At 36.2% G+C, this 25,112-nt stretch overlaps 1 protein-coding gene across 10 annotated transcripts in view; it reads right to left on the reverse strand.

The window, feature by feature from the left end:
• Lrp1b (low density lipoprotein-related protein 1B) overlaps positions 1 to 25,112 on the reverse strand; it is a 2,058,309-nt gene that overhangs the window by 570,293 nt on the left and 1,462,904 nt on the right. For all 10 annotated transcript variants that reach the window (XR_374143.4, XR_374144.4, XM_006498463.4 and 7 more), the window contains exons 34-35: positions 23,231 to 23,356; positions 20,288 to 20,419 (exon numbers count right to left, since the gene is read on the reverse strand). Coding sequence is in view for 8 of the 10 variants with exons in the window: in XM_006498463.4 (XP_006498526.1) it covers positions 20,288 to 20,419; positions 23,231 to 23,356 (258 nt within the window). In the remaining 2 variants the exon portion in view is untranslated. The remainder of the gene's footprint in view (positions 1 to 20,287; positions 20,420 to 23,230; positions 23,357 to 25,112) is intronic.

Consider the following 25,112-nt stretch of genomic DNA (forward strand, 5'->3'; position numbering starts at 1 on the left):
ACGCAAACTTTATATGCCCCAGTACAGGGGAACGTCAGGGCCAAAAAGGGGGAGTGGGTGGGTAGGGGAGTGGCGGTGGGTGGGTATGGGGGACTTTTGGTATAGCATTGGAAATGTAAATGAGCTAAATACCTAATAAAAAACGGAAAAAAAAGAAAGTATAGAAATGATATCCTTCACAATAGATACAAATAATATAAAATACCTTGTGTGACTCTAACCAAGCAAATAAAAATTCTTTTCAAAGTGTATAAAACATAGTTTTCTTCTTCTCTTTCTTGCTTTTGTTGTTGTTGTTGCTTCATTTTTCAAGACAGTATTTCTCTGTGTAGCCCTGGCAGTCCTAACACTCTGCAGACAAATCTGCCATCAAACTCCACAATCTGCTTGTCTCTGCTTCCATGTACTGGGATTAAAGCTATGCGCCACCACTACCCAGCATATAGTCCTCCACGAATAATGTACTTATATTGGAAATAATATTTGCAAATTATCTATCATAGCATAGAAAAGTGTCACGATAGAATATTGAAAAGAAACAAGATAAAATGATATTAAGATAACAGCAAACTATAAATGTGCCGAAAATTAATAGTTGTAAAAAATGTAGAATATTAGTATTGGTAGACTTTTTGTTTCTCTTTCATAAGATTTCAATTGTCCAATAACTTTAATCATATAATTTTAGATGAATATTTATTTAAATATAGACTGAATCTGCTCTAAGGAGGTGATGACTGAAATAATCATTATTACCTCACCAGATTATTTTAATTATTTTAAGTGATGATTCCATTGATAAGTGCCTGCATTTTATCTAATCATCATTATTTTTAATTATAAGGCTTCTATGAGCATTACAAATAATTGACTATGCAAATATACTCATTAGTATCCTTTTATTGTATCTCTAAATTAAAATCTGAGCCAACTGAACACCAAACATCAATTGCCTTACCACTAAAATAGTATATTTGGAAAGTTATAATAATAAAGATATTTTTTTTTCCATTTTTTATTAGGTATTTAACTCATTTACATTTCCAATGCTATACCAAAAGTCCCCCATATCCACCCACCCCCACTCCCCTGCCCACCCACTCCCCCTTTTTGGCCCTGGTATTCCCCTGTACTGGGGCATATAAAGTTTGCAAGTCCAATGGGCCTCTCTTTCCAGTGATGGCCGACTAGGCCATCTTTTGATATATATGCAGCTAGAGTCAAGAGCTCCGGGGTACTGGTTAGCTCATAATGTTGTTCCACCTATAGGGTTGCAGATCCCTTTAGCTCCTTGGCTACTTTCTCTAGCTCCTCCATTGGGAGCCCTATGATCCATCCATTAGCTGACTGTAAGCATCCACTTCTGTGTTTGCTGGGCCCCGGCATAGTCTCACAAGAGACAGCTACATCTGCGTCCTTTCAATAAAATCTTGCTAGTGTATGCAATGGTGTCAGCGTTTGGATGATAAAGATATTTTAAATATGGCTGTGAATAGAAGTCACTAATAAATCTTAGGATTTCTATTCTCCAGTGGTCAGAGTAAGATGTCCTAGGAAACAAAATGAAAATTGTAAATACTTTTGATTTTTGGTAACTTTTCAAATATAGTTAGAACGATATCTATGATAAATATGTCAGTTTGTTCATTATCTTAATGTCATATTTACAAGCAAAGAAACAGAAGTATCAGTTTCTGAGTATTTTGCTGATAAGCAGCACATATTAATGAACACAGCCAGTTTAAATATGATTGTTTTCACATATATAATAATAACCATTGACTAAGAAAAGTGATGTTCCTTACAAACAGCCTCTATGGTACTGACCCTGGTGCTGTCAGTACTGGATTGTGGACAGCTGAAAACACAGAAGAGATCCAGACTCTTAACAGCACAAGGTATTATTTTCATGTTGATTGTTTACAATATCCCACAGATAGAGATTCATAAACTGTAAGCAATCTCTTCCAGTTTCTTATATTCTGACAAACACACTATAGTTTACATTCTTCATAATTCATTGCTATCACCTTCATTCAGCAGAATGAACAATAAACAAGTAAATGAAGTTAATTTCTAAATGGAAGAAATCCGTTTTGTTTTTTTCAATAATTCAGTGTTTGATGAGAAAATACGTCAGCGACCGTTTGCAATGGGAGGCAGCCTACTCTCATGGGAACTTTTGCTGGCCATGCAGGCATAACCTATTGGTGGTGATTTCACAGTTCTGATTTCATGGGACGAGGCAGTTAGCTCTCTTTTGTCTACATAGCTGAACATGGATCTTGAGGCAACAGTAGAACTAAATATGGATATAGTTAAAGCTAACTCAGAGGGATGAAGGAGGTGGGGAGATTTAAAATAAAATTAAAAAAAGCTTATTCAGCAGCACGTAGCCTGCCTTAGTGACAGAGAAATAATTATTCACACTGGCAATTGTCACATATCTCCATACTCCCAGGCAATGAAAGACCACTGAAAGTAATTTCTTGAAATCATTTTTCTTAAAGAGCTTTCCATGAGAGAATTACAATTATGGTCTGAGTTATTCTTTGAAGACTCTTCTGGATTTTGATCAAACTCTGTAAGGTGGTGAGACAGAGGGGTCGCTAGCTTTTATTGAAGGCTTTTCCTGAAATGGTGGCCAAAAGTAAATTAAGAAAATGTATGACTTTAAAAGGATTGATCCTAATTAGTGAAGTGTCTGAAGTAAGAATAACTCAAAGCAAAAGACAGGGAGGTGGTAGGTATAAAACAGAATTTCCTGGAGTCTATGCTACTAAGGCATGGGCCACATCTTTCAACCCTCACACTGCTAGTATTTGCGCAGATATAGAGCTTTGTTGAAGGATGCTGCCATGCACATTTTAGAAAGGCTCTATGTCCTCTACTAAGTAGATGCTAATGTGCAACCTGTCAACTGGGACACACAATGCTAACTTCAGATAGTGAAAATTGTACCCTGGAATGTAGAATTTCTCTTATGTCATGATCAGTGCTACCAGGAATCTACTAAGTGAGATTCTTGATGATGATAGCCCCTTACCACTTGCTCAATCTTACTTTCTCAACACTAAACATTGAATGATATCTTCAAACTTTAACCTTTTCTTTCTTTTTTTTTTCTTTCCATTTTTTATTAGGTATTTAGCTCATTTACATTTCCAATGCTATACCAAAAGTCCCCCATACCCACCCACCCCCACTCCCCTACCCGCCCACTCCCCCTTTTTGGCCCTGGCGTTCCCCTGTTCTGGGGCATATAAAGTTTGTGTGTCCAATGGGCCTCTCTTTCCAGTGATGGCCGACTAGGCCATCTTTTGATACATATGTAGCTAGAGTCAAGAGCTCCGGGGTACTGGTTAGTTCATAATGTTGATCCACCTATAGGGTTGCAGATCCCTTTAGCTCCTTGGGTACTTTCTCTAGCTCCTCCATTGGGAGCCCTGTGATCCATCCATTAGCTGACTGTGGGCATCCACTTCTGTGTTTGCTAGGCCCCGGCATAGTCTCACAAGAGACAGCTACATCTGGGTCCTTTCGATAAAATCTTGCTAGTGTATGCAATGGTGTCAGCGTTTGGATGCTGATTATGGGGTGGATCCCTGGATAAGGCAGTCTCTACATGGTCCATCCTTTCATCTCAGCTCCAAACTTTGTCTCTGTAACTCCTTCCAAGGGTGTTTTGTTCCCACTTCTAAGGAGGGGCATAGTGTCCACACTTCAGTCTTCATTTTTCTTGAGTTTCATGTGTTTAGGAAATTGTATCTTATATCTTGGGTATCCTAGGTTTTGGGCTAATATCCACTTATCAGTGAGTACATATTGTGTGAGTTCCTTTGTGAATGTGTTACCTCACTCAGGATGATGCCCTCCAGGTCCATCCATTTGGCTAGGAATTTCATAAATTCATTCTTTTTAATAGCTGAGTAGTACTCCATTGTGTAGATGTACCACATTTTCTGTATCCATTCCTCTGTTGAGGGGCATCTGGGTTCTTTCCAGCTTCTGGCTATTATAAATAAGGCTGCTATGAACATAGTGGAGCATGTGTCCTTCTTACCAGTTGGGGCATCTTCTGGATATATGCCCAGGAGAGGTATTGCTGGATCCTCCGGTAGTACTATGTCCAATTTTCTGAGGAACCGCCAGACGGATTTCCAGAGTGGTTGTACAAGCCTGCAATCCCACCAACAATGGAGGAGTGTTCCTCTTTCTCCACATCCTCGCCAGCATCTGCTGTCACCTGAATTTTTGATCTTAGACATTCTGACTGGTGTGAGGTGGAATCTCAGGGTTGTTTTGATTTGCATTTCCCTGATGATTAAGGATGTTGAACATTTTTTCAGGTGCTTCTCTACCATTCAGTATTCCTCAGGTGAGAATTCTTTGTTCAGTTCTGAGCCCCATTTTTTAATGGGGTTATTTGATTTTCTGAAGTCCACCTTCTTGAGTTCTTTATATATGTTGGATATTAGTCCCCTATCTGATTTAGGATAGGTAAAGATCCTTTCCCAATCTGTTGGTGGTCTCTTTGTCTTATTGACGGTGTCTTTTGCCTTGCAGAAACTTTGGAGTTTCATTAGGTCCCATTTGTCGATTCTCGATCTTACAGCACAAGCCATTGCTGTTCTGTTCAGGAATTTTTCCCCTGTGTCCATATCTTCAAGGCTTTTCCCCACTTTCTCCTCTATAAGTTTTAGTGTCTCTGGTTTTATGTGAAGTTCTTTGATCCATTTAGATTTGACCTTAGTACAAGGAGATAAGTATGGATCGATTCACATTCTTCTACATGATAACAACCAGTTGTGCCAGCACCAATTGTTGAAAATGCTGTCTTTCTTCCACTGGATGGTTTTAGCTCCCTTGTCGAAGATCAAGTGACCATAGGTGTGTGGGTTCATTTCTGGGTCTTCAATTCTATTCCATTGGTCTACTTGTCTGTCTCTATACCAGTACCATGCAGTTTTTACCACAATTGCTCTGTAGTAAAGCTTTAGGTCAGGCATGGTGATTCCACCAGAGGTTCTTTTATCCTTGAGAAGAGTTTTTGCTATCCTAGGTTTTTTGTTATTCCAGATGAATTTGCAAATTGCTCCTTCTAATTCGTTGAAGAATTGAGTTGAAATTTTGATGGGGATTGCAATGAATCTGTAGATTGCTTTTGGCAAGATAGCCATTTTTACAATGTTGATCCTGCCAATCCATGAGTATGGGAGATCTTTCCATCTTCTGAGATCTTCTTTAATTTCTTTCTTCAGAGACTTGAAGTTTTTATCATACAGATCTTTCACTTCCTTAGTTAGAGTCACTCCGAGATATTTTATATTATTTGTGACTATTGAGAAGGGTGTTGTTTCCCTAATTTCTTTCTCAGCCTGTTTATTCTTTGTGTAGAGAAAGGCCATTGACTTGTTTGAGTTAATTTTATATCCAGCTACTTCACCGAAGCTGTTTATCAGGTTTAGGAGTTCTCTGGTGGAATTTTTAGGGTCACTTATATATACTATCATATCATCTGCAAAAAGTGATATTTTGACTTCCTCCTTTCCAATTTGTATCCCCTTGATCTACTTTTGTTGTCGAATTGCTCTGGCTAATACTTCAAGTACTATGTTGAAAAGGTAGGGAGAAAGTGGGCAGCCTTGTCTAGTCCCTGATTTTAGTGGTATTGCTTCCAGCTTCTCTCCATTTACTTTGATGTTGGCTCCTGGTTTGCTGTAGATTGCTTTTATCATGTTTAGGTATGGGCCTTGAATTCCTGATCTTTCCAGAACTTTTTCATGAATGGGTGTTGGATCTTGTCAAATGCTTTTTCTGCATCTAATGAGATGATCATGTGGTTTTTGTCTTTGAGTTTGTTTATATAAGTGGATAACCTTTTCAAATCTTATTTTTTTTAACATTGCTGTTATCCATTCCTTCTTATTTATTTACAGAATTCTTTTTCTTTTTCTTTTTTTTTTTTTTTTTGGTTGTCTCAACCTGGTACAGATAAGGCTAAAGTTTGGTTTCTACAGAAACATTGTCCATGCTACCAGTTATTTTTTTTAATTGCTGTGAAAAAACACACACCAGAATCACAGAGGAAAGGATGACCTTGAATCATACTTTCAGGGATTTGGGTCATCCTGGCAGAGGTCACTACACTACATGGCAGAGTAACATGGGACTAGACCATCTTACACGTTGGCAGCAGAAGAAAGGAAAAAGTAAGCCCTCACCCTCAAGTTTTCCCTTAGTGGACTGGGTCTTCCAGCAAAGTGCTACAGCCAAAAGGTTCCACAACCTTCCCAAACACCACCACTGGATTTCGACCAAATGTTCAAACACAAACCTTTGGGGACATTCCAGATCCAAACCCTAACAAATGTCGCTGACAATATAAAGCAGCCATCAGAGTTCAAGTCTCACGTATAGAAATAATTATCAGAACATCTTCTAACACTGTTAGAAGTCGTCTTTAGTCTTTAGTATGGACCCTGTGATCATCAATTCTAGTTTTGCATCCCTTCTGTGGGGTTAATCTGAGTCTAATTACTAGCTTCAAGTAAGTAGAGTCTATCAAATATGGAAAACAAGTTCTGAGACTGAATTATACAAGCCTGGCTTCCTTTGGCATTTCTCTCCTCTCCTGTATTAAATAGATGTCATCCTAGATAGTGTCCTGTTAAGAAGTGACCATAGAGAGAACAAAGATGGTGACCAAAAAGAAACTGGTGTTCTATTCAATAGCTAGTGAGGAACTCAATTTGAGAAAAAAAAAAAAAGCCACAAGGTTGAGATTACATGAAGTTCTTATGGTATTGAGCCTTGTTTAGAGATAGCAAAAATAACCATGAGAACAGAAGAGCCATTTTAAATTAACCCACAGAAATGACCCATTAATAAATGTTTCTTCTTTCAAGATGTTAACATTGTGCAATGACTAATACATAGACAATGGAGTGCTTCAGGTATTAGTACTTCCCTCCCCCACTTATAGAGACTGTAATGATCATCTCTTTAGACCACCTTTGATGTAGCTGTGCCATTTCTCTTCTGCCCCTGTTTGGTAGAAATCCCTAAACTTTACTGTCACCATTTCTCCAACATCTGAGCCCCACAGTTGCTTTTCAGTGACTAAATTGGGAGGGTGACACTGAGAGTTGCATACTGTATACTTATTTCACTCATATTCTAATGTTTCAATTCTTTTCTTTTCCCCTTGAGTTTCTGTGTTCTGAAAGTTAAATTGTGTGCATGCATACACCAGACAACATCCCACCCTACAGTCTTTATGTAAAGCTCAGGAACAAGATTACAATTCAGAAGTTCGACTTTACCTCATCTTCACACAACAACCACTCTTCCCAAGTTCAATCTTTTCACTAAGATTGGTTTCTTAAAGTAAACCTACCTCCTGCCCTAAGACATTACTTTAACAAATCAAATAACACCAATACATTAAATGACATATAATGTAGTAATAATTGTTTGAAATATATTACATTTTTGGATTAGGTGATGTTATTTTAATTTCTTCTTCCAAAATTCTTTAATTTCTGATGGGTGGTATACGTGTGTCCATTTCTAAGACTTTCTATTTCAGCTAAGACATTATAAACACACACACAGGAACAACATGGAATTACTTGGTTGTTTTTCTTCACTTTTAACTCACAGAAGGGTCCATTTACTAATTTGTGCTCTTTGAAAAAAGTAAGATCAAAATAAAATTAATGATAGATTCATAGCATATAGTCTAAAAGTCAATTAAATATGTCTTGTTTTTCTCTTCTAATTATAACACCTTGTACTTGATTAAAAATAATGGTCAACACCCTCAGAAGCTTCATCATAGCTTTTATATTTTCTTAAACTAAAAGATGTAAAAAAGACAAATGGACTAATATGTCCTTGGTTTTCTTAAATTAGATGGAGAGAAGAAGCCCTTTCCCAAGGCTGAAGTTACATGGAATGATGCTTAAATTACCATTGACAGAAGGAAGAAAAAGGAGATTTCCAAGTACCACATCACATGTTTGTGTAGTCAGGACAGCGATGCTGAGAAGTTAATGATGGCCTCAGTGTACTGTGTAAGTGGCAGTGTTTTGGAAAACAAGGTCAAAAGATTAAGTTTTCTTTGAAAAGTCTTTTTTTTTTTTAACTTATCTATAGTAACGCTCTACATGGAAAGGTGGCTGCAGATGGACACTACTCAGCTAAATATGTTTTCTAAGAAAGCCTGTCAATCCCTCCCTCCTGCTAATAATTCACTGTGAATTAGTTTAACCGGAATTTTGATGACTAGAGCTCAGACTTGATGAGAAGGTAAAGAAGGGAAACGAAGTTTCATATTTGTTTAAGAACCTTTGACAGCTTACTGGAAAGACAGGGTGGAAAGACTCTGTTCATAAGAATTTCCCAAGAACCAGCCAAAGCTGTGTCATGAGAAGTCCGGAATTCCAAAGAGTATTCATGTGATGTTCATCAATATTCAATCAGCGATGAAGATATCAGAGATTACAATTAAGCTGTCAAAAGCTTTTAGCAAGTTCCCATTGTACATTTCTGAGATTTATTTTTAGTTTGTCAAGAGTGAAAGAATTCTAATAACTGTAAGTGCTGATTTTTAATGTTTGTAGTTTAGAAATAATCAGAATATCAGTGAGATATTTTAAATAACTTGTTTATCTTTCAATGACTATGTGATGCTAATGGCATGTTCTTTGGAATAGAATTACAGAGATTTTCTTTTCTGGTAATAATATTCTATACCTTGAAGGATTTATTGCATTTTACCATTTGCAAACTGTTCACATGTATTAAAAATGTAATTGAAGTAAGTTTGAAATGATAACACAAATAGTTTTGCTTCACAGTCATAAGAACACAAAGAAGTAGAGTCTGCTCTAAAACTTTACTTTGTAGCCAAAGAAATTGTTTTCTTAAAATTGAAAAAATGGCCCTAAGCAACAGTATTATATTTATTAAGCTATGCCTGTTACTGACATGAGAAAAAAAATCTTTCTACAGAAAACTATAAGGGGGGGGAGATAAAGGGGGATGGGGAGGGAGGGAGGGGAAAGGAGGAAGGAGGGAGGGATGGAGAGAGAGGTCCTCCTTGAGGGGTATCTACCTATTCATTTATTTAAGTGTTTAAAAAAACCTGACTTAGTACATAAATCAAATTAATATATGATCTTCAACTGGCACAAATTTACAGAAGTAGGATGTGATATCATTGAATAATACTTGCAATTGTACAAATTTTGTTTCAACAATTATAAATATAAGATGGCATAAGGGATACAGTTAGGAAGAGGACATTCAACTCCAATGCAGGTCACTGACCTGTCTGTTATACATCATTTTAGTTTCCTGCAGGACTACAAAGAACTACAAGGTGCTATTATAGGCTTCTTTTCTTCTAGCAACAAAATGTTGTTGAATAGGTAAATGGGGAAGACTAAGAAAACTATTTGTGTTAATAGGAAAAATTCACAGTATAAAGGTTTAGGTATTTCCAGCCAGGCAGGGGTGGTACAAACCTTTAATCCCAGCACTTGGGAGGCAGAGGCAGGCAGATTTCTGAGGTCAAGGCTAACCTGGTCTACAAAGTGAGTTCCAGGACAGCCAGGGCAACACAGATAAACCATAGCTCGAAAAACCAACCAACCAAACAAACAAATAAACAAAACCCCAAAACCAAAACCAACCAACAAAACAAACAAAACAAAAAACATAAACAAACAAACAAACAAACAAAAGGTTTAGGTATTTCCTCAAGTATTCTCCTTTAGGCTTTTCTTAAAAAGATGTTCTATGCTTTCACAAAAATCAGAATGTCCTCTAAAGTCATCCCTCATTAGAAGCATCTCTCACCCAAGTGATACTTTTGTCTATTTCTTAAACCAGTCATGGGTAAGGAGCTAGTGTTTCACACTAGCACAGAAGTTCAGCATATGACTTAACAAAAAGGCATTAAACTCCTTCTCACAATGAGTGCCAGAAAAGGACATCCATATCAATGGTCTTCATTGAGTGCTTAAATTAAAACAGCTGTGAAGTTGTATACCTAGTAGATAGTAATCAATATTTGTTGAATTGAATAGGATGACAGATACTAGAACAAAATAAAGATTATTAGGAAGAGTATAGTCTAGGAAATTATAGATAATTCATCATCCTCTGAGCACTATTCTATTTTTTTATTATTTTAAATCCTTGTAAATATTCCCAAAGGGCTAGGAAACCAAACAGAGCACACCTTACTGAAGAATCACAAAATGAGTTGAGGGATGGATTTTGTTTTGAAGTCTTTTCTCCTGACAAAAATATATCTTTTAAAGCATCAAATGCGATGTTCATTCATCGGGAGGAACACCACCCAGCAGGCAAAGATTTTCAAAGCTCATTTTCCCCCCTCTGGAATGGGATGTTTCCAGTGAAGAGAAAAAAAAAAAAACAAAAAACCTCCTTTGAACATTTTAAATCTAGCCACGGGGTCTTCTTTCTTCACTGGCTAGTCTCCTGAAGAGCTTCATCTGTTGGAAAATAGACCTTTCATTGAAAAATGCTTTAATTTTTTAGGACTAAAGCCAGCACAAATCAAATCTGTTAATCCTTTTGAAAGTTACAGGATATTTTAAATATAATCACTGTAAATTATGGTGATGTAACAATGCCCACAGTTTGCTCTAACTACTAAACAAACAAGTCTTTTTCCCTTTATCAGTGATGGGAGCCCTGTGAAAAGAAAAAGTGTTAACCATCTTTTTCCTGTTTTACTTGAAAAATTATATTATTTATTTGTGTTTTTTATTCATATTGACTTTATGGTAGCAAAAATCCTTGGTATTTTACCTTAGCAAGGAAGAAAATCAGGACAGTATGCATTGGAGTGACTAAATTTTGTCACAAGTGATAGCATTGGCACAGGAAATTAAACTTAAAATATCCTGATGTATGTTACACTCTTTCATTGTACATGGTACCTAAAGGTATTCACAATTCACCTAGAAATTTCATTAACTTATTAACAGCAAGTGATTTTTACTGACAGCAACTTTCTAGATCTTCAATATAGAACAATTGGAGCAGGACCATGCATGACACTCAGAATTTGAGCTTTGTATTCTGAGTATCTCATGTTTGTAAAAATGAAGAAGAAAAAGAAGGAGAAGGAGGAGGAGGAAGAGGAGGAGGAAGAAGAGGAGAAGGAAGAAGAAGAAAAAAGACTGCTGGTGGGAATTTAAAGGAAATAGTTATATTATTGAGATGAATCAATAATTGATAAAGAAATATACTATCTACAGGAGGAACACTAGAAAAATTTGTAACAGGGGAACATATAAACAGTGTTGTGAGAAAATGTAGGTAGAGTCTGACAAGACAAACATTACTTGTTTTCTCTCTGTATATGGTATAATCCACTTATTTCTGTTTCTTCCATTCTGAAGCATATTCTCTCTGCAAAGTTACAAGGCCTGCATATCGTATTTAACAATATTATAACTTGAGCACTGAGGCTCATTCTAATTCTAATATATTTTCCAAAGGCAGTGAAAATAAAGGAGACTGAAGAGTACATGGAAGCACAAAAGTCACATGAAGTTGTTGGAAGCCGTGACCCATTCACCCACACCTATCTTATTAATATTTCTTCTATTTGGCTAACCCAGTCTTAGAGACTGCCATTCCAGAATTGTGCACAGATGGCAGTGTTTCTAATGTTTAAATATCTGCTCCACAGAGTGATAATGAAGTGGGTGGTAATATTTACCCTCACTAGAGAAATCATCCCTAAATAGTTCCAACCCAAAGTTTTCAAAAAAGACAAGGAGGGGCACTTCATACTCATCAAAGGTAAAAGCTTCCAAGAGGAACTCTCAATTCTGAATATCTATGCTCCAAATACAGGGGCAGCTGTATTCATTAAAGAAACTTTAGTGAAGCTCAAAGCACACATTGTACCTCACACAATAATAGTGGGACAGTTCAACACACCACTTTCATCAATGGACAGATCATGGAAACAGAAACTAAACAGGGACACAATGAAACTAACAGAAGTTATGAAACAAATGGATTTAACAGATATCTACAGAACATTTTATCCTAAAACAAAAGGATATACCTTCTTCTCAGCACCTCATGGGACCTTCTCCAAAATTGACCATATAATTGGTCACAAAACAGGCCTCAACAGATATAAAAGTACTGAAATTGTTCCATGCATCCTATCAAATCACCATGGATTAAGGCTGATCTTCAATAACAACATAAATAATAGAAAGCCAACATTCACGTGGAAAATGAACTACACTCTCCTCAATGATAACTTGGTCAAGGAAGGAATAAAGAAAGAAATTAAAGACTTTTTAGATTTTAATGAAAATGAAGCCACAACATACCCAAACTTATGGGACACTATGAAAGCATTTCTAAGAGGGAAACTCATAGCTCTGAGTGCCTCCAAGAAGAAACGGGAGAAAGCACAGACTAGCAGCTTGAGAACACACCTAAAAGCTCTAGAACAAAAGGAAGCAAATTCACCCAAGAGGAGTAGATGGCAGGAAATAATCAAACTCAGTAGCGAAATCAACGAAGTGGAAACAAGAAGAACTATTCAAAGAATCAACCAAATGACAAGCTGGTTCTTTGAGAAAATCAACAAGATAGATAAACCCTTAGCAAGACTCACTAGAGGGCACAGGGACAGCATCCTAATTAACAAAATCAGAAATAAAAAGGGAGACATAAGAGATCCTGAAGAAATCCAAAACACCATCAGATCCTTCTATACAAGGCTATACTCAACAAAATTGGAAAAGCTGGACGAAATGGACAAATTTCTAGACAGATACCAGGTACCAAAGTTAAATCAGGATCAGGTTAACGATCTAAACAGTCCCATATGCCCTAAAAAAATAGAAGCAGTCATTAATGGTCTCCCAACCAAAAAAAAAACCCAGGACCAGATGGGTTTAGTGCAGAGTTCTATCAGACCTTCAAAGAAGATCTAATTCCAGTTCCTCACAAACTATTCCACAAAATAGAAGCAGAAGGTACTCCACACATTTCATTCTATGAAGCCATAATTATTGTGATATTTAAACCACAGAAACACCCAACAAAGATAGAGAAATTCAGACCAATTTCCCTTATGAATATTGATGGAAAAATACTCAATAAAATTCTTGGTAAGCGAATCCAAGAACACATCAAATAAGCATCCATCCTGACCGAGTAGGTTTCATTCTAGGTATGCAGGGATGGTTTAATATATGAAAATCCATCAACATAATCCACTATATAAACAAACTCAAAGACAAAAACCACATGATCATCTAGTTGTATGTGGAGAAAGCATTTGACAAAATCCAACACCCATTCATGATAAAAGTCTTGGAAAGATCAGGAATTTGAGGCCCATACCTAACCATGATAAAAGCAATCTACAGCAAACAAGTAGCCAACATCAAAGTAAATGGTGAGAAGCTGGAAGGAATCCCACTAAAATCAGGGACTAGACAAGGCTGCCCACCTTTCCCCTACCTATTCAACATAGTACTTGAGGTCTTAGCCAGAGCAATTGGACAACAAAAGGAGATCAAGGGGATACAAATTGGAAAGAAAGAAGTAAAAATATCACTTTTTGCAGATGATATGATAGTATATATAAGTGACCTAAAAATTCCACCAGAGAACTCTTAAGCCTGATAAACAGCTTCAGTGAAGTAGCTGGCTATAAAATTAAACAAGTCAATGGCCTTCCTCTACACAAAGGATAAAAATGCTGAGAAAGAAATTAGGGAACAACACCCTTCACAATAGTCACAAATAATACAAAATACCTTGGCGTGACTCTAAGGAAGTGAAAAATCTGTATGATATGAACTTCACTCCTTCCGGTCCGGCCAGCACCGGGGTAGCTAGGGTGTTGAGTCGGCTGACACTTGCCAGGTAACCACAAGACCCACCATGGGATCTTAAGACCTCTGGTGAGTGGAACACAGTGTCTGCTCCAATCCAATTGCACGAGACCTGAGACTGCATTAATTAGGGAAGCAGAAAACCCAGCCTGATCAGGGGCACAAGTCCCTTCTGGTCCACACAAGCACAGGGGTACCTTGGGCGTGGAGTCTGCGGACACCTGTAAGGTATACACAGGACCCTCCATGGGATCTTAAGACATCTGTGAGTGGATCACAACTTCTGCCAGGAGGCAGGTTCGAATGCCAGATATCTGGCCACCTTCCCTGCAAGAGGAGAGCTTACCTGCAGAGAGTACTCTGAACACTGAAACTCAGGAGAGATCTAGTCTCCCAGGTCTGCTGATAGAGGCCAACATAAACACCTGACGAACAAGATCTAACCAGAGACAATTACAACAACTAACTCCAGAGATTACCAGATGGCGAAAGGAAAATGTAAGAATCTTACTAACAGAAACCAAGACCACTCACCATCATCAGAATGCAGCACTCCGACCCCACCCAGTCCTGGGCACCCCAACACACCTAAAAAACTAGACCCAGATTTAAAAGCATATCTCATGATGATGGTAGAGGACATCAAGAAGGATAACTCACTTAAAGAAATACAGGAGAACACTGCTAAACAGGTAGAAGACCTTAAAGAGGAAGCACAAAAATCCCTTAAAGTATTGCAAGAAAACCAGACCAAACAGGGGATGGAATTGAATAAAACCATCCAAGACCTAAAAAGGGAAGTAGACAGTATAAAGAAAACCCAAAATGAGGCAAAGCTGGAGGTAGAAACCCTAGGAAAGAAATCTGGAACTATAGATGCAAGCATCAGCAACAGAATACAAGAGATGGAAGAGAGAATCTCAGGTGCAGAAGATTCCATAGAGAACATCAACACAACAATCAAAGAAAATACGAAATGCAAAAAATTCCTAACTCAAAACATCCAGGAAATCCAGGACACAATGAGAAGACCAAACCTACGGATAATAGAAGTATACGAGAATGAAGATTTTCAACTTAAAGGGGCAGCAAATATCTTCAACAAAATTATAGAAGAAAACTTCCCAAACCTAAAGAAAGAGATGCCCATGAACATACAAGAAGCCTACAGAACTCCAAATAGACTGGACCAGAAAAGAAATTCCTCCCGACACATAATAATCAGAACAACAAATGCAATAAATAAAGATAGAATATTAAAGGCAGTAAGGGAAAAAGGTCAAGAAACATATAAAGGCAGGCCTATCAGAATTACACCACTTTTCACCAGAGACTATGAAAGCCAGAAGATCCTGGACAGATGTTATACAGACCCTAAGAGAACACAAATTCCAGCCCAGGCTACTATACCCAGCCAAACTCTCAATTACCATAGATGGAGAAACCAAAGTTTTCCACGACAAAACAAATTTCACACATTATCTTTCCACGAATCCAGACCTTCAAAGGATAGTAACAGGAAAAAACCAATACAAAGACAGAAACCACACCCTAGAAAAAGCAACAAAGTAATCTCACAACAAACCAAATAGAAGACAGCCACAAAAACAGAATGCCAACTCTAAAAACAAAAATAATAGGAAGCAACAATTACTTTCCCTTAATATCTCTTAATATCAATGGACTCAATTCTCCAATAAAAAGACATAGACTAACAGACTGGCTACATAATCAGGACCCAACATTCTGCTGCTTACAGGAAACCCATCTCAGGGAAAAAGACAGACACTACCTCAGAGTGAAAGGCTGGAAAACAATTTTCCAAGCAAATGGTCTGAAGAAACAAGCTGGAGTAGCCATTCTAATATCGAATAAAGTTGACTTCCAATCCAAAGTTATCAAAAAAGAGAAGGAGGGACACTTCATACTCATCAAAGGTAAAATCCTCCAAGAGGAACTCTCAATTCTGAATATTTATGCTCCATTGCAAGGGCAGCCACATTCATTAAAGAAACTTTAGTAAAGCTCAAAGCACATATTGAACCTCACACAATAATAGTGGGACAGTTCAACACACCACTTTCATCAATGGACAGATCGTGGAAACCGAAACTAAACAGGGACCTAGTGAAACTAACAGAAGTGATGAAACAAATGGACTTAACAGATATCTACAGAACATTTTATCCTAAAACAAAAGGATATACCTTCTTCTCAGCACCTCATGGGACCTTCTCCAAAATTGACAATATAATTGGTCACAAAACAGGCCTCAACAGATACAAAAATATTGACATCGTCCCATGCATCCTATCAGACCACCATGGACTATGGCTGATCTTCAATAACAACATAAATAATGGAAAAAGCCAACATTCATGTGGAAAATGAACAACACTCTTCTCAATGATATCTTGGTCAAGGAAGGAATAAAGAAAGAAATTAAAGACTTTTTAGTATTTAATGAAAATGGAGCCACAACATACCCAAACTTATGGGACACTATGAAAGCATTTCTAAGAGGGAAACTCATAGCTCTGAGTGCCTCCAAAAGGAAACTAGAGAGAGCACAGACTAGCAGCTTGAGAACACACCTAAAAGCTCTAGAACAAAAGGAAGCAAATTTACCCAAGAGGAGTAGACAGCAGGAAATAATCAAACTCAGGTGCGAAATCAACCAAGTGGAAACAAGAAGAACTATTCACAGAATCAACCAAATGACAAGCTGGTTCTTTGAGAAAATCAACAAGATAGATTAACCCTTAGCCAGACTCACTAGAGGGCACAGGGACAGCATCCTAATTAACAAAATCAGAAATGAAAAGGGAGACATAACAACAGATCCTGAAAAAATCCAAAACACCATCAGATCCTTCTACAAAAGGTTATACTCAGCAAAACTGGAAAACCTGGACAAAATGGACAAATTTCTAGACAGATACCAGGTACCAAAGTTAAATCAGGATCAAGTTAACGATCTAAACAGTCCCATATGCCCTAAAAAAATAGAAGCAGTCATTAATGGTCTCCCAACCAAAAAAAAAAAAAAAAAAAAAACCCAGGACCAGATGGGTTTAGTGCAGAGTTCTATCAGACCTTCAAAGAAGATCTAATTCCAGTTCTGCACAAATTATTCCACAAAATAGAAGTAGAAGGTACTCTTGAAGATCTTCCTAGGAGCTCAGATTTTTGACACCAGTGTACTTCCTTCCAGGTCTGGCTCATTCTCGGTTTATATGCCTTCCTCAGGAACAAGTGGCAGAGAACCTGTTGTATATATCCTCTAGAGGTATGTAAGTAAAGATGACACTTTATTCAGGGGCTATTCTCTGCACTATGGTTAAGAGGATGCAGTTTACCACTTTCTCCATACCTCTTCAACATAGGACTTGAAGTCCTAGCCAGAGCAATTCGACAACAAAAGGAGATCAAGGGGATATAAATTGGAAAAGAAGAAGTCAAAATATCACGTTTTGCAGATGACATGATAGTATATATTATTGACCCTAAAAATTGTACCAGAGAACTCCTAAACCTGATAAACTGCTTCAGTGAAGTAGCTGGATATAAAATTAACTCAAACACGTCAATGGCCTTTCTCTACACAAAGAATAAACAGGCTGAGAAAGAAATTAGGGAAACAACACCCTTCTCAATAGTCACAAATATAAAATACCTTGGTGTGACTCTAACTAAGGAAGTGAAAGATCTGTATGATAAGAACTTTAAGTTTCTGAAGAAAGAAATCAAAGAAGATCTCAGAAGATGGAGAGATCTCCCATGCTCCACAGTCAGCTATTGGATGGATCACAGGGCCCCCAGTGGAGGAGCTAGAGAAAATAGCCAAGGAGCTAAAGGGATCTGCAACCCTATAGATGGAACAACATTATGAACTAACCAGTACCCCGGAGCTCTTGACTCTAGCTGCATATGTATCAAAAGATGCCCTAGTCGGGATCACTGGAAAAAGAGGCCCATTGGACTTGCCCCAGTACAGGGGAAAGCCAGGGCCAAGAAGTGAGAGTGGTTGCGTAGGGGAGTGGGGGGAGCCTATGGGGGACTTTTGGGATAGCATTGGAAATGTAAATAAAGAAAATACCTAATAAATTAAAAAAAATATATGAAACTTCCCCCCCAAAAATTACAAGTATTTTTAAAATATCTAATTGGCTCAATAGAGAGAACACAGAATTTTATCTGAAACTAATTATTTCTATTGATGAAAAGATAACTCAATACAAATTATGAACATTATATGAAGAATTATTGAATGTTAAAACAAGTAAATGTTTATTTATTACAATGAAAAGTATAATTTATCTTTAAATTTAACCTTTTCAGTGCCATAAAACTGCAGAGTGAATTTAACTGCTATAAATAGTTTACTCTTAAAAATTTTGTTATTGACTCAATCAGAATATTAATAAATACTTAATTTAATATTTCTGTTTCATGGAAATTTGTCGTGTATTTTAAAATCCATTAATGAATCTTTCAAACAAGTATGAAAAATGAGTTAATAGGAGACCTTCTATTAAATTAAAAATTTTATGTATATATGTTCAAACATTTTTAGTTTTTCACTCAATGAATTATAATAAAATTGTTTAAAAAACCAATTCATGTATATAAAACTCCAGGTATATTATACACTGTATGTTAATAAATCTTTCATAAAAAGTAAATTTTCATCAATGGTCGGTTCAAAATTGTAATATGATTTTAACAACATTACCATATTACTTAAAATATTTCTTTGTGGAATTTCCCTTTTGCAGAAAGCATTTCTAATATATGTGAGATTTTGGAGCTGTTAAAATGGTTCAATTGTTAAGAGCACTTACCTCTGCTGTAGAGGACCTGGGTTCAGTTTCTAGCACTAGAACCCAGAATCTTAGAATTATTATTCCAAAGGTCCCGATGATCTCTTCCTGCCTCCTTAGGTATTTCATATATGCATGTGTGCACACACATTCAGGCTCATACACATACACTTTCTTAAATGATGAAAATAATTTTTTTAAACATAGGACATTACTGTCCATGTGATTCCAAGCATTTAGTCTAAGATAACTTCTTTTGGACCTTGTCCTGGGTGGAAAGACAAATGCTTTTGCTCTCTGCACTCATGTGGTAGATACAGGCAGATTTCTGTGAATTTGAAGTCAGCCTAGTTTAGGCTGGGAAAAAAATCCAAATAATACTAATACTAATACTAATACTAATACTAATACTAATACTAATACTAATACTAATACTAATACTAATACTAATAAACACTACTACTAATAATAATAAGAGGAAAGAAAGAACAATTTCTTAAGATTCTCAAAATTTAAAAAGAAAAAAATTTTTCAGCAAGGGAGAAAATATTGCCACTAGAAATCCATGTGCTGATAAGCAGAGATTAAATAGTTTTTAAGTTTACCATCTTTATTTTTTGTGTATAAGTGTCATGTGGTTGCTGGAATTGTACTTGGATGCTCGCTAAGTGCAACAGGTACTCTTAATCATTGAACCATTTTTCCATGCTAAAGATTATTTTTTAATATTTTAAAAATTGTTTATAAATCAAAGACCCATTATCTTTTTAATATTAGATAAGTTTACATTACAGAAACATTGGTACACTGTCTTAGTATTTCAACACCAAACCATGAACACAGGAAACATGTAACTTGGTTGAGAGGAAAACAAATTTGCTTTTATAACATTAAAGTCTTAACTGTAGAATAAGAAATGTAAATAGTAAACAGATGACAAAGACACATAACCATTGCTGCTGCATGTGACTTTGGCAGTTACCTGCCCACAACTTGTTGGCTTCAATACATTCAACAGTGTTTACTATTAAATCCCTGTGGTTAATTTGAGCCAACCACAGCAGTCTGGTGGTCTCTGATTGCTTTCTTTCATTATTGCCAAACCACATGGAATTAAAGCGACTCTACTTCCCCATATATACTGCCTTAAAAGTTATAGAAAATGTCTTACCATTAGTAATTCATCATGAAAGTATTTCCAATAAGTATACCTCAAGAATTCAACAGATTGGAATGATCTATTGGGGGTATATTTATAACTAGAGAAAAGTAAAATATCATTTTATTTATTTGAAGAAACAAAACTATCAGTTGTCAGTCATGGTGTACAAATATATTTTTAAGACAAAAATTCTCTTTAGAAAAAAGATTTATTTGTTTTCTTTTAGGGAGCAGATGAAATTTAATTAGAACAATTAGTAAAAGGCTGAAATTCATCTTTAATTTAATGTCAACATTTCTACACAAGTACAGATTGAAAGTTATATTGCCATCATGTTTTCTGAACAGAGCATTATACATACATTACTAATGACATATACTTACCTGCATGGAAGTCTATCCCCACAGCAAAAGCAGCTCCTGATATTGGCATCAGGGCATCCACCTTGTCACGTGGCTCAAGAGGGATCCCCCGGATTCCTTCATGAACAGAGTACATAAGAAAAGATTCTATACCTAAATGGAGGAAAGAGAACTTAAAATGAATACTTCACATAACAATACATTCATATCATCTCTATAATATTAATTTATATTTGTGAATGTTTCTTAGCTTCATATACATAGTTGTATAGATCCCAGGATTGAAAGATATGTAAACCAAGGCCCTGAAACTCTGTTGTGCATTGCATTCTCTCAAAGGGTTTCATAGCTCACAGGTCCCAGGAGCCAGAAAAGGGGAAAATAAAAGGCTTGTCAGCAATGACCTTGGTATGAGATCATTTCCAGAATGTCTGGCCTCACAGAAAATATGTACTGGCTACTGAAAGTAGTGGCTTTTATTTACACAACTACATTATTAGTTACAGTTGACATTCAGAGTTTTAAGGGAACACAGTGTACTTCTTAATTACTTTAGATTCAAATGGGCTAGGTAATTAATAAGGTATTAAGTTTTGCCCTTCATACATTTTAGAACATCATAAAAACATGTGAATATAAAGATGTTATTGTAAAGTAAGTATATAGATATAATCTTACTACCAGAAGTTCATATACTAACACTTGTTCAATTTGCTAATATATTGGAAAATACACACCACACGCACAGATATTATTAAAATAAAATTATCTATCTTTAAATATGCCTATTACTTGTAAATCACAAAACTTGATCTTAGCTAATGTCCTTGTACCTCAGTTTTATGATTAGAAAATTAGGTGATCCATCTCATCAACTTACAAGGGTGAAAGTAAGTCACAATGTTCCAAGATCCTTTCAATAGGGACTGACATAGAATAATGGCCACTTACATATATTATTTTAAATACAATAAGTCATAATTATGACTTATATATTTCTCAAGTAGTATAGTGATATTGTTTAAGATAAAACAGGTTTTTCTTTTGAGTTTATTCTATTTATTTATTTATTTATTTATTTATTTATTTATTTATTTAATGTATGAGTATTCTATCTGCATATACAACTGCTTGCCTCAAGAGGGCAGCAGATCACATTATAGATAGTCGTGAGCCACCACGTGGTTGCTGGGAATTGCACTCAAGATCCCTGGAAGGGCAGCCCGTCCTGTTAACCACTGAGCCATCTTTCCAGTCCCAAAACTGAATTCTTATTATTGGCTGTACAATATAGCTAAAAAAAAACCAAAAAGCAGTATTTTGTGAAATAACATATCTATAGAATATGGAATAAAAAGAGTGCATAGAATCTTTAAGGTGGTACATAGTTCTCTCCCAGAAGTGTTCTAGTCCCTCGAATATGCAAATCTGAAGCTCCAGATATCAGTGGTGTTTTGTCTAAATAGCTGGAAGAAATGAACAGGACTGATTTCAAATTGTGCAAATATCCCACCTAAACAACCATGGCTGCTTACTCCAACATTAACAAATTTGAGTTGAGTGTAGAAGCAAGTAGTAAGTTGGAATTGAGGGGTTTGTGTGTGTGTGTGTCAAATTAGTTTTTAAAATTACAAACATTTAGGGTGGCAAGACAACTCAGTAAGTAAAGGCACTTGCTATTACTAAGGCTGAAGATCTGACTGAATTCAATTCCCTGCCTGGATCCACATGGAAAGCATTCACTCCCAGACTCTCTCTGCTGTCCTCTATACCAAGGCTGTAACATGTTCATCCCAATAACAAAAAAAGAAAGGAAGAAAGTAACAAAGAAAAAAGGAAAGAAAGGAAGGAAGGGAGGGAGGGGGGAAGGAAGGGAGGGAGGTTGAGAGAGAGGGAGGAGGGAGGGAGGGTGGAAGAAAGGAAGGAAGCAAAGAAGGAAAGAAGGAAGGGAATAAAATAAGATTTTTTTTTTTTTTTAGTGATAGTTCAAATATTTCTAACCATTAAATGTCAGTATGTGCAGTTAAGTGCCATACTATTTTCTGGAATTGATTTTTCTGAAAGTAATTGTAACCAAGTCAATAAAAACCTTGATATCATTGAACTATGTTTCCTTAATGTGAATTCAGCATTTTTACTTACTAGTTTTACCTACTTTTAAGAAAAAAAGTAACCAAACTTATTTTGCTTTGGCCTTCCCAGATAATCAGCATTTGAGACATAAACTAAATAATAAGTTTTAGTCTGAAATTGAACTCTTCCATATGCCTCTTATCCAGAATAACGTGTGTGTGTGTGTGTGTGTGTGTTCATGTTCTTGTTTTTCTTGTTGCCATCATTTACTAGAAGCAGCAGCTAAACAAGTTTGAAGTTTTAAAGTAAACTTAAAGAAAACAATTATTAGTCAAAATTAAATGTTAAAAGCAGCAAGTAGATATAGGTTGAAAACATTGGTTTCTGGGTGACTACTGTTCTAGGTCAACTGGTATTAACAAGTTAACTTCTTTCTTCTGAAACTCTTAATAGATTCTGTAAAACAAAACAAAACAAAACAAAAATAATCCTCATTCCTTTCCTGTGATATGTTTCCTGTTCTCTTCAATAAGTACAGAACAAAACCCATTGTTAGGAACACACAGACAAATGGATGGACAGAACAACAGATGGGCAGATGGATAAATAGACACACAGACAGACACAGACAAACATGTACCCACACACAAACCAAACAGAGAGAGATTACTCATAAAAGGAACACATAAGAAAACATATGGCAAACTCAAATTTAGGCTCACACTTTCTCTAAACTATTATAAGAGAGAGACTCCGTTCAGTCTTCAATAAGGTATCACTGCAACTATTGCCTTAAGAAGATGGTTGTCTGGAAGTGCTTGACTAACATCTGTGGGGGTCTATTGATGGATTCAGTAAGCATAGCACAGTCAAGTTCTTGTGAGTGTGTACCTTGGCATGACATGCGGTTCTTCTGGAGATAATATCCCACTGTACACATGCAAGTCCTGGTTGTTTCCGATGTTGGTAAGCAAAGCTGAGAACACCCACCATTGTTTACTTGGCAAGAATTGCTGCCTATAGAGAGGGAAAACAGAACAAGTGTCAAAAAAGAAAATAATAAGGAACACAGATTTATTAGGTATCAATCATGAGAACAAATACTTATGTCACTTGTTTCTAAATATAGTTGATGTGTGTTGAATATGACAGCTCAGTCTTCCAAATCAGTTAAAGTGGGAGATTATGATGCCCTTCAGGTCATATCAAAAACCAAAAAGACTTTTCATAAAAACTGTCATTAACACTTTAATTTCTGGGTCTTGTGTTTTGTCTGCTGAGACATGTCTGACTAGGTAATGCTCAGCTTGACTAGAACCCATGGCCATCTTACATTAGCTTCTCAAAGAATGGTTTTCAGGGCATATGCCATCATGCTCTGCTGTCAGGGACCTTAAAATCGTTGTAAAATAACAGAGAAAGGACAATGATTCCTTTCTGTTTCACCTTTAAAAGTGCAGGATACATGCATGCATGTTTTAAATTTATTTTTAAAGGCAAATTATTTTCTGTATTCCAGGGAACATAATTCTCCTAAAATATATATGAAATGTACCCAAAGGAATCATGTAATTTATTGGCATATTAATTTTCCTCATTGCTCATTCCTATATCTTGAAAATGACAAATATTAGTCAAGCAATCCCAGATTGACGTCCTATACACATCTTCCATTGCGTTCATTAAGCCCAATGACCTAATTAAATCCACAATGTAAGGTTGTTAAGTAATTTACATTCTGCCCTGTAAGTTTGTTAAATAGCACATTTTTACAACATTTTTATTGATCTAGGACAGTGTGCAATGCTATTTAATGGGCTTGAGCTTTGCTATTGAGGTTCAGTAAATCCAATGATCCTCTCAAAGCATGCTGAGACATGCATCACTAGCACTCTACAGGAGATTCCAAATGCCAACCCACTTCATTATTTCTCATCTTCTAAATGCAAGACAGTTGAACAGAATTTAATTGTTCAAAAGAATCTGTCACCATCCTTGTCATTTTTGAAGTGTGAAATATTTTCAATTTGGGAGATTGCCTATCAGGAGATTGAGCACATTCTCAGCCCATTTTGTTACCCATAGCTCAGCAATATTGAATCTGTTAGAAGTACCTTGAAGTTTTAAAGCAATTCCATGTGTCTCTTATGAGAGCTAGAGAAGGTAGATGATTCACAAGGTGACTTAAAGGGACAGTTGAGATCTCTGATGTTTTCATCAAAAATACAACTAAGTTAAAAAATGTGTAGGAATTCTAAGTTGATTATGCACATGCTTCATTTGGTGAAAAGCATGTGGATACATGTTATGTTAATGTTATTCTTTATACTCATGCTTGACATGAGTTTTGTTCTTCAGCTAACACTGAAGACTGAAGCCTAGGAAGAAATGGACAAGTGGTATTTCAACATAAAGTTTAAGGAAACAGCACTTAAGAGCTGAGGGAGATGAAAAAGAAAGAAAAGTAGATCAAGGAAGAGAAAGAACACACAAAAGGAAGAGAATTTGAGAAAGTGCATTCATATTAGCAGAAGTATGGAAGTAGAGAAAAGAACAGCGATGAATGGAGTGTTGTGTAACTACAGTGTAGGCAGTAGAGTTTACACTTATTTGTTGATAAATAAAATTTATATACTTTAACACATTTGTACAATAAGAACATATGTTTCACAGATAACCTCTGTTGAGAGAAAAATATAGAAAATAATAATGAAAATGGTCATGTGTAAAGTATTTTCTTTTAGTATATAAAGACACAAATAGGAAGCAATTG

Source organism: Mus musculus, chromosome 2, assembly GCF_000001635.26.
Source record: "Mus musculus strain C57BL/6J chromosome 2, GRCm38.p6 C57BL/6J".
Classification (NCBI taxonomy): domain Eukaryota; kingdom Metazoa; phylum Chordata; class Mammalia; order Rodentia; family Muridae; genus Mus; species Mus musculus.